The 11,310-nt window shown below is 40.9% G+C and overlaps 1 protein-coding gene across 1 annotated transcript; it reads right to left on the bottom strand.

Annotated features, from left to right (window-relative positions):
- On the bottom strand, positions 1–11,294 carry LOC311142851 (NHL repeat-containing protein 3-like). The gene is made up of 7 exons (XM_084178549.1): positions 11,096–11,294; positions 7,110–7,265; positions 6,765–6,915; positions 3,168–3,368; positions 2,802–2,893; positions 1,586–1,698; positions 1–1,464 (listed from the first exon to the last, which is right to left on the bottom strand). Exons 1-7 carry the CDS (start codon positions 11,186–11,188, stop codon positions 1,218–1,220), a joined length of 1,053 nt encoding a protein of 350 aa, XP_084034675.1. The 5' UTR covers positions 11,189–11,294; the 3' UTR covers positions 1–1,217.
- Between the last annotated feature and the right edge of the window lie 16 nt (positions 11,295–11,310).

Below are 11,310 nucleotides of genomic sequence, written 5' to 3'. Positions count from 1 at the left end.
TTAAAAATCAATGAACATTCAATGTTGCTGAGCATGACTAAGATATGGCACTTTAAAAGCAGCATAAACAAATCACAGTACATTCATACAATCAAAATTAACAAAATATGATATAGAAGAATCTCCAAAAAGTCCATATAACCACAAACAATATTCAGGGCCAAGCAATGTAAACATTACCCCATAAAATAAGATAATTGTTCCCCAGGGTAAAAACACAAAAAAGACAGGATGATATGACTCGTAATTCCAATGAAACCACATGCACATGCACACACAAGCATAATAATTTATGTTATGCTTTGCATTGAAAGCTTATGTTATGCATTGAAAGCTTATGTTATACACTTTCAACCCAAAACCACACATTTCATATATCAAGACACTTCCCCTGGCAAAAGATATACAGGCTAGCGGAAGAGACCGAACTCTTTCAAATCTAATCTGAATAGCACTGGTCATATTACTGTGATCCTAGTGCCAAACATACTGCCAGTAAGAAAATTCATTTCTCACTTGATAGTAGTAGTATCTCATAGAGCACAAGCCACTTTGATGTTTTTAAAACGTGGCTGCTTTTAAAAACATAAAATGATGGTTCTTATAACCATTTTCTTCATGCAATTAAGTAACAGGATTACATTTTTACATTTGAGTCATTTAGCAGACGCTCTTATCCAGAGCGACTTACAGTTAGTATCATGAGGTTTAACATCAAGCCACTAAAGTAAATGACCAGTGAGATTGGTTAGTTGGACATGCAATACTTTTCTATACCTCCATAAGAACTAAACAGTAAACACAGAGCTGGTTAAGAGTTCCTGATTGGCGTAGCACGTTACATACACAGGACTTTATGCCTTAGTGAGCTTGGGGTAAATAATTATTCAAATGAGCAGTATAGGGAGAAAATGGCATCTTTGATTTGTCCAATAAGTGCTTTGCCTGGCTCATTTGAATATATTTCAATATACATGTTAACCTCTTACCAAATGATTATGGTCGTGTTCCTGGCCAACTACATTGCAGACGTTGCATTGCATCAGCCAATGGTTCTGTGCCCACGTCATCAACTGAACAGTCAGGCATCAGTTTGCTATATCATATAATTTGGTTAACTGATATGTTAAACACCAATCCATGCGTTCTGAGATCTGGCATGTGTCTGCAATGTAGTCCGCCTGGAACACGGCCTATAATAGAGTGCATCAACCATCCTACAGGAAGCCAGTACCCAGGCTGAATGGGGTAAACTTCTGAGCCTGCTGGGCACCAATCTCGGCCACATACAGAGCCCCCGTCTTCAGGTCCAGGTCCACTAGGTGGGGCTTGACGTCTTCAGCCAATTGGATGACACTGACCACCTGGCACTGACCAATCACACCCACAGGTGGAGCCTCCAGCAGGGAGATCTGATTGGTGTTCAGCTGCACAACCACAAAGTACTTCTGGTCTGGTGTCAACCTATGGGGAGAATTATATAGGACACCTTCCTAATATTGAGTTGCAGTCAGCAAAACCAGTTAGGCCATGAAAGGAAACACACTAAGACTGACAGGTAAATCTTGAGACTATCACTACCAACCTGACAGAGTAGGGTGCATCCTCATTGAAACAGCTTCCCCATGTTCCAAGCCAGTCTCCAGTCACAGAATTAAACACCTGGATTCGCTTGTTTCCTCTGTCAGCAACCCACACCTGCACAACACCACAGCACACACTTACCACAAAATGCAAAACTTACCATAAACCTCATTATAATCTGGCAGTGTGATTTAATTTGAAACTTTGCTTTAATAATATGCGTTATAAAGAGGAGACTACACCGAGTGTACAAAACATTAGAAACACCTTCCTAATATTGAGTTGCACCCACTTTCCCCCTTAGAACAGCCTCAATTCGTCGGGCATGGACTCTATAAGGTGTCGAAAGCATTCCACAGGGATGCTGGCCCATGTTGACTCCAATGCTTCCCACAGTTGTATCAAGTGGGCAGGATGTCCTTTGGGTGGCGGACCATTCTTGATACACAGGAAACTGTTGAACGTGAAAAACCCAGCAGCGTTGCAGTTCTTGACACACTCAAACCAGTGTGCCTGGCACCTACTACCATACCCCGTTCAAAGGCACTTCAATCTTTTGTCTTGCCCATTCACCCTCTGAATGTCTCACATACACAATCCATGTCTCAAGGGTTAAAACTCCTTCTTTAACCTGTCTCCTCCCCGTCATCTATACTGATTGAAGTGGATTTAACAGGTGACATCTATAAGGGATCATAGCTTTCACCTGGTCAGTCTATGTCATGGAAATAATGTTTTTTACACTCTGTGTATTTATGTAATGCTCTGCTTACTAAACTCTACTTAAATTAATCGCCTCCTTATAACGCATATAATTGAAGAAAAGTTTCACACTACATTTCACTGCAAAATTATGAGGGTTACAGTATTTCTTGCAATTTGCACAATTCCTTTGCACTACGAAAATGTCGCCATCAATCTGTATCAGGTACAGTTCTATAAAGTTGAGTGAGATGAGACTTGGATTTCAGCTTGTGAAGCATTTAAACCACGAGCTGCCTGCTTAGACATCACTTCACAATATTGGACCATAATGTTTTGAACTTGAAGTTGAAAAATCTGTCGATGTGCCCTTGAGCAAGGCACTTAACCCTAATTGCTCCTGTAAGTCGCTCTGGATAACAGCGTCTGCTAAATGACTAAAATGTCAATGTAAAAAGTAAGTTGACTTCAACACAGCACTGCTTGTACAGCAGAGACCTGCACAATGCACCTACCCTTTGATAGTTATCTACAGCCACACTATGGGGGATGTAGAACTGTGCAAGGCCCTGGCCCTTCTCTCCGTGCATCCATTGCACCTCCAGGTCTATAAAGAAACCATATAGAGGTTATAACATGGATCACATCATTGCTATAGCATTATGTTATTTCAATGGGCAGTATCACCATATCATATTAATGGCCATACATATTGAATTACCAGAACTTTAATGGGTATGTCTGTTCTAGAAATTCAATTTTTATGTAAATGGCATTCTGGAAGCGTGGCTGTGGCACAGAACGTAATGTTATAACCACATAATTACATATAGAACTCATAACTTATTCTAGGCTCTCTGTGGTTATAACGTCATCATCACCTTTGGACAGTTTGATGAGGCGGTTGTTCATCCCTCCGTCCCCATCCACTATGTAGATCTCCCCAGAGCTGTGGACAAAGACCTCAGCGGGCTGGTCAAACTGGAGAGGGTTGACCCCAGAGCCGGCTTCCCCCATTGAGCCCAGCACCTGGAGCAGCTTGCCCGAGGGAGAGTACTGCTTAATGGAGTGACCATACGGGCCTACAACAGATTGGATAGGAATAATACAGTACAGTCACTCACAACACTGAGACTACAGCAGCAATCTAAGCAATGAGACAGCAGACAGGTCAAGGAGGCTTATGTTTTGGGAAATAGATGAGTGATGAGGTTGTGTAAAAACAGTGTTCTATTAGGCAAGGCACTTTAGCTGGATCCCTTGTTTATCAGCCAGATGTGTGTATGACTAACATGAAGTAAATACACCGTATTCTGTCTATACTAAAGTGTTTAGTACATAGAATACATTCACAATAGCGCTTATTTTAGTTTTCCATTGCTAAATGTTGTCTGTTGCGTGTCCTAATGAACACGACCCAGGGCCTGGTTTCCCAAAAGCATCTTAAAAAGCATCTGCCTTTAACAAGCAACAAATCCCTTTGAAAACGGCATATGTGGCATCGATATGAGTCAGAAACAGTTATTCTAGTGTCAAAATTGACTACAAAGTGTAAATAGGATGATTTTGGTCATAAAGTCAGTCTCGTCTAAAACAGAGTTTGGAACATCTGTGTGTCACACCGGAAAATGAAGGTTAGGTTTTGATTTGACGTTGTCCATTTGCCCACTAACATGGGGTGAACAGCTGCGGTGATTGCTCTCTATCCAATAGCATCGACAGTGAGACAGACCTGCCCAGCAGCTCCGACTGTTTACATAAGACAACACTTTTTTTACTTGAGAAAAACTGCACCAAACACCTTAGTTAGATCTAAAATAGTGCATCTAAAACATCCTCGGCAAAAATGTAAAAATATATTACAGATTTCATGAGTTCTTAGATTCATTCTGGGGATTTTGAGGAAGTGAAATAGGCTTCTGCATCTACAGTGTCTCATAGGGGCCAATCATCATTAACTAAAACGCGGAATCGGTCAAGAAACACACCTCCAAGACTGAAATTTCCTTTTTCTAATGAGCAATAGAAAAATACGTGCCAATCGGCGTGTTCAGTGGCTCATTAAGGCTAAGTTCATTGTTAGAACCTTCGTTGGACCATCGTTAAATCTCAGAGCGGTCTCCCAAAACCATCGTTATTAACGTTGCACTTGAAAACGCTCGTAATCTAAGGCCTGCATCAGACCACTCGTAGAACAGCTAAGTGCGTTGTTAGATGCTTTTTTGCCCTCCCGCGTCACTTTATACACAGAAGATCTCCGCTAAACATACAACCACATGGTTTATCCATCTCTCTGTGACCTCAATAACTTCAGAACAAAGTTGACTACATATACAAAGTTGCCAATGTCTTTGCAATTGATACAAACAAGCAACATATAAAAATAGGCTTCAAATAAAAACTGCAATGACTGCATTAAAAGATAAACAAGTAAGCTATGTTCAATCAATTGAGTTCTATTTGCTACTTGTAGGCTACAGTCTGTAATTTGTCTCAAAATATTTAATGGTGCAGATGAACGTGCGCAATGTGCAAAATCTGTGATTTAGAGCATTTTTATTGGGTAAGCATTAGAATAAGCCACCTAAATATTTGCAGCCGTAAATGGTAATATCTCTATAGGAGCTGATACGTCGCCAGTATTGTGAAATACAGTGCATTCAGAAAGTATTCAGACCCCTTCACTTTTTCCACATTTAGTTACATTACAACCTTATTCTAAAATGGATTAAATTGTTTGTCCCCCTCATCAATCTACACACAATACCCCATACTGACAAAGCAAAAACAGGTATTTAGAAATGTTTGCTAATGTATAAAAAAAAACTGAAATATCACATTTACATAAGTATTCAGACCCTTTACTCAGTACTTTGTTGAAGCACCCTTGGCAGCGATTACAGCCTTGAGTCTTCTTGGGTATGAGGCTACAAACTTGGCACACCTGTATTTGGAGAGTTTCTACCATTCTTCTCTGCAGATCCTCTCAAGCGCTGTCAGGTTGGATGGGGAGCGTCGCTGCACAGCTATTTTTAGGTTCTCTCCAGAGATGTTCGATCGTGTTGAAGTCCGGGCTCTGGCTGGGCCACTCAAGGACATTCAGAGACTTGTTCCAAAGCCACTCCTGCGTTGTCTTGGCTGTGTGCTTAAGGTCGTTGTCCTGTTGGAAGGTGAACCTTCGCCCCAGTCTGAGGTCCTGAGCACTCTGGAGCAGGTTTTCATCAAGGCTCTCTCTGTACTTTGCTCCGTTCATCTTTCCCTCGATCCTAACTAGTCTCCCAGTCCCTGCCACTAAAAAACATCCCCACAGCATGATGCTGCCACGAGCATACTTCACCGTAGGGATGGTGCCAGGTTTCCGCCAGACGTGACGATTGGCATTCAGGCCAAAGAGTTCAATCTTGGTTTCATCAGACAAGAGAATCTTGTTTCTCATGGTCTGAGAGTTCTTTAGGTGCCTTTTGGCAAACTCCAAGCGGGCTGTCATGTGCCTTTTACTGAGGAGTGGCTTCCGTCTGGCCACTCTATCATAAAGGCCTGATTGGTGGAGTGCTGCAGAGATGGTTGTCCTTCTGGAAGGTTCTCCCATCTCCACAGAGGAACTCTGGAGCTCTTTCGGAGTGACCATCGGGTTCTTGGTCACCTCCCTGACCAAGGCCCTTCTCCCCCGATTGCTCAGTTTGGCCGGGAGGCCAGCTCTAGGAAGAGTCTTGGTGGTTCCAAACATCTTCAATTTAAGAATGACAGAGGCCACTGTGTTCTTGGGGACTTTCATTGCTGCAGAAATCTTGGGGTAACCTTCCAAAGATCTGTGCCTCGACACGATCCTGTCTCGGAGCTCTACGGACAATTCCTTCAACCTCATGGCTTGGTTTTTGCTCAGAAATGCACTGTCAACTGTGGGACCTTATATAGACAGGTATGTGCCTTTCCAAATCAAGTCCAATCAATTGAATTTACCACAGGTGGACTCCAATCAAGTTGTAGAAACATCTCAAGGATGATCAATGGAAACAGGATGCAGCTAAGCTCAATTTCAAGTCTCATAGCAAAGGGTCTGAATACTTATGTAAAAACATTTCTAAAAACCTGTTTTTGCTTTGTCATTATGGGGTATTGTATGTAGATTGATGTGGAAAATGTTTTATTTAATCCATTTTAGAATAAGGCTTTAATGTAACAAAATGTGGAAAAAGTGAAGGGGTCTGAATACTTTCCAAATGCACTGTAATTACAATGTTGAGGAAAGAGCTGAATGAAGAAAGCTGATCTGAAAGCAGCACTCCCTTCCTTTCGATCCTATCAGTATCGACACATGCTCCAACGACGCACTTAGCAACCGTTCTCTCTGCCCGGTGTTTTGGGAAACGCATGTTACATCTTCGGCCGTTGTAGGAAAGGTGCATCGATAAAACACTCATAAGCTTAAGTTCCATCGCTAATGGGAAACCGGGCCCAGGTCTGCTGTGAGGCCTCACCGTTTCCTACGTCCGTGACCCACACGGTGGGGTTGGTGTAGGCGTCGGCCAAAAAGATCCCATGGGGCATCTCCAGGGTGCTTGTGTTCCAGGCCTGTAGGAACTCTCCGTCTGTGGTGAACACCAGCACCTTTGGCACTGTCTCACCTCTCTAGGACATAGAAGTTTGGCTATTTAATACCTAATACCCTACATTTGTACTCACAGCACTGTTTTTACAATGATAATGTTATGTTAATCTGTTTTTTAAGCCTGGCTTTCTCTTTTCCCTTTGTCTCTTTCAGTTTTGTATCATAACACCATTTGTTATAAATAAAATACAGGACATGAAGATAACATACTGACCTGTGCAACATATACCACACCGGCATACTGGTTGACAGCCACTCCAAATACCTCGCCGCTGAAAAGCTCGGGATATTTGGGCCAGTTGATATCCAATTTGTACAGTGGTCGTCCTAGAAGTCTGTAATCTTGTTTTAGGCCAGATGTTTCCGATTGCTGACAAAAAAACAAAAAACATATTGCCTTATGCATTCTAATGGGAAATTATTTGATTAGGCCTAATGATTTTATTGTATTTGATTTACTGTTGAAATGGATTGATATGTAATAAACTTGATGGTACAGTGCCTTCAGAAAAAGGATTCACTCCGCTTGACTCTTTCCACATTTTGTTGTGTTACAAGTTGGGATTAAAATGTCTTTAATTGTCTTTTTTTTTGTCAACGATCTACACAAAATACTCTGTAATGTCAAAGTGGAATATATTTATTTTATACACGTTAGAATTCATGAAAAATAAAAGACTAATGATTAAATACGTTGAGTCAATTCATGTTAGAATCACGTTTGGCAGCGATTACAGCTGCGAGTCTTTCTGGGTATGTCTCTAAGAGCTTTGCATACTTGGATTGTACAATATTTGCACATTATTCTTTTTTAAATTCTTCAAGCTCTGTCAAGTTGGTTGTTGATCATTGCTAGACAGCCATTTTCAAGTCTTGCCATAGATTTTCAAGCCGGTTTAAGTCAAAACTGTAACTAGGCCACTCAGGAAAATTAAATGTTGTCTCCAGTGTATATTTGGTTGTTTATTTTAGCTTATTGTCCTGCTGGAATTTGTCTCCCAGTGTCTGTTGGAAAGCAGACTGAACCAGGTTTTCATTTTGCCTGTGCTTAGCTCTATTCCATTTATTTTTATCCTCAAAAACTCCCTAGTCCTTGCCGATGACAAGCATACCCATAACATGATACAGCCACCACCATGCTTGAAAATATGAAGAATGGTACTCAGTGATGTGAAATGTTTGCCCCAAACATTACGCTTTGTATACAGGACATAAAGTTAATAACTTAGGCAATTTTTTTGCAGTTTACCTTTAGTGCCTTATGGCAAACAGGATGCAGGTTTTTGAATATTTTTTATTCTGTACAGGCTTCCATCTTTTCACTCTGTCATTTAGGCTAGTATGGAGTAACTACAATGCTGTTGATCATCCTCGGTTTCTCCTATCACAGCCAATAAACTCTGTAACTGTTATAAAGTCACCATTGGCCTCATGGTGAAATCCCTGAGCGGTTTCCTTCCTCTCCAGCAACTGAGTTAGGAAGGGAGCCTGTATCTTTGTAGTGACTGGATGCATTGCTACACCATCCAAAGTGTAATTAATAAAACATTTTTTTTACCCATCTACCAATAGGTGCCCTTCTTTGTGAGGCATTGGAAAACCTCCCTGGTCTTTGTGGTTGAATCGTTGCTTGAAATTCACTGCTTGACTGAGGGACCTTCCAGATAATTGTACAGTTGAAGTCGGAAGTTTACATACACCTTAGCCAAATACATTTAAACTCAGTTTTTCACAATTCCTGACATTTAATCCAAGTTAAAAAATCCCTGTCTTAGGTCAATTAGGATCACCACTTTATTTTAAGAAGGTGAAAAGTCAGAATAATAGTGGAGAGAATTATTTATTTCAGCTTTGATTTATTTCATTACATTCCCAGTGGGTCAGAAGTTTACATACACTCAATTAGTATTTGGTAGCACTGCCTTTAAATTGTTTAACTTGGGTCAAACGTTTCAGGTAGCCTTCCAAAAGCTTCCCACAATAAGTTGGGTGAATTTTGGCCGATTCCTCCTGACAGAGCTGGTGTAACTGAGTCAGGATTGTAGGCCTCCTTGCTCGCACACGCTTTTTCAGTTCTGCCCACACATTTTCTATAGGATTTGGAACTATGCTTGGGGTCATTGTCCATTTGGATGACCCATTTGTGACCAAACTTTAACTTCCTGACTGATGTCTTGAGATGTTGCTTCAATATATCCACATAATTTTCCTTCCTCATGATGCCATCTATTTTGTGAAGTGCACCAGTCCATCCTGCAGCAAAGCACCCCCACAGCATGATGCTGCTACCCCCCTGCTTCACGGTCGGGATGGTGTTCTTCGGCTTGTAAGCGTCCCCCTTTTTCCTCCAAACATAACGATGGTCATTATGGCCAAACAGTTCTATTTTTGTTTCATCAGACCAGAGGACATTTCTCCAAAAAGTACGATCTTTGTCCCCATGTGCAGTTGCAAACCGTAGTCTGGCTTTTTTATGGCGGTTTTGGAGCAGTGGTTTCTTCCTTGCTGAGCGGCCTTTCAGGTTATGTCGATATAGGACTCATTTTACTGTGGATATAGATAATTTTGTACCTGTTTCCTCCAGCATCTTCACAAGGTCCTTTGCTGTTGTTCTGGGAATGATTTGCACTATTCGCACCAAAGTACGTTCATCTCTAGGAGACAGAACGCGTCTCCTTCCTGAGCGGTATGACGGCTGCGTGGTCCCATGGTGTTTATACTTGCGTACTATTGTTTGAACAGAAGAACGTGGTACCTTCAGGCGTTTGGAAATTGCTCCCAAGGATGAACCAGACTTGTGGAGGTCTACCATTTTTTTTCTGTGGTCTTGGCTGATTTATTTTGATTTTCCCATGATGTCAAGCAAAGAGGCACTGAGGTTGAAGGTAGGCCTTGAAATACATCCATTGTACACCTCCAATTGACTCAAATGATGTCAATTAGCCTATCAGAAGCTTCTAAAGCCATTACATCATTTTCTGGAATTTTCCAAGCTGTTTAAAGGCACAGTCAACTTAGTGTATGTAAACTTCTGACCCACTGGAATTATGATACAGTGAATTATAAGTGAAATAATCTGTCTGTAAACAATTGTTGGAAAAATTACTTGTGTCATGCACAAACTAGATGTCCTAACTGACTTGCCAAAACTATAGTTTGTTAACAAGAAATTTGTGGAGTGGTTGAAAAACGAGTTTTAATGACTCCAACCTAAGTGTATGTAAACTTCCGACTTCAACTGTATGTGTGGGGTACAGAGCTGAGGTAGTCATTCAAAAATCATGTTAAACATTATTATTGCACAGAGAGTGAGTCCATGCAACTTATTATGTGCCTCGTTAAGCACATTTGTACTCCTGAACTTATCTAGGCTTGTCATTACAAAGGGGTTGAATACTTTGACTCAAGATATTTGAGCTTTACATTTTGTATTAATTTGTGACAATTTCTAAAAACAGGATTCCACTTTGACATTATGGGCTATTGTGTGTAGTGACACAAAATCTCAATTTAACCAATTTCAAATTCAGGCTGTAACAGATTCTTACCTTTGCCTCGATTCAGCAGTCTCTTCCAAATAATGTCATTTGTGGTTCTTTATGATAGCTACATTAGCAGCTAATTAGCATTTAGTAAAATGAATGCTGGAAAACGATTGAAACCGTTTCCCTGTTTGGCCGCTAGGTTTTATGGGTATTATGACACCACCACTGTGGGACTTTAGTGCATGAGACTGCCGACTGATTGATCTCCAAATCATTTTGCACAATAATTAACTACTCATTATTATTTGTAGATCAGTCAATCCCCATTTGATGCTGAATTGATGCTCTCGAACAGGGCCTTTACCACAACCCAATCCATCCCCGTTGTTCAAGTCGCTCTGGATAAGAGCGTCTGCTAAATGACGTAAATGTTCAACTGGTCGTTCAGTACATAAAGACGTACTGAATGCAGCCCAGTATTTTGACAGGATTTCTTAACAGGACAGACAGGATCCTGTTCTAAACAGACAGTTTGTTCTGAACAGGGTTTTAAGTGAGATAATATTGTCATTTATGTAATGGAGCACATTTGACAAGTAACTATTGATTCTGGCAACTGTTAGCTAACTCAACAAGGGCAAGGAAGGACATGATGCAGACAATCAGTAAAACAGGTAAGTCCATACCATGAAAAGAAACGAAAGGAGCTACGTACCTGTGAATTTATTGTACCATATAATACCACCATAAGCAGAAAAAGTGTCCCCATGGTCGTCACTATCAAACACGAAGGATTTCGTCTTTTCATGGGGAAACCTTGAAGGTTAATAATCAAATATCTCGGGCGCTTCCACCCAACCTAGCACCTTTGAATCAGACGAGACGACTAACGCCACTTCCTATTTTGATCACATGACAATGTTCGCAGAT

Source organism: Coregonus lavaretus (assembly GCF_964263955.1).
Source record: "Coregonus lavaretus genome assembly, chromosome: 15".
NCBI classification, from domain to species: Eukaryota; Metazoa; Chordata; class Actinopteri; order Salmoniformes; family Salmonidae; genus Coregonus; species Coregonus lavaretus.
Note: the sequence above shows the minus strand (reverse complement) of the source record. Positions and strands in the feature narration are given on the sequence as shown.

Coding starts and splice junctions, on each gene's coding strand:
- LOC311142851 (XM_084178549.1), bottom strand. CDS start 11,188: ATGAAAAGACGAAATCCTTCGTGTTTGATAGTGACGACCATGGGGACA. Junction 6,916..7,109: donor GTGTGGTATATGTTGCACAG/GTCAGTATGTTA, acceptor TCTATGTCCTAG/AGAGGTGAGACAGTGCCAAA. Junction 3,369..6,764: donor GGTCACGGACGTAGGAAACG/GTGAGGCCTCAC, acceptor AATCTGTTGTAG/GCCCGTATGGTCACTCCATT.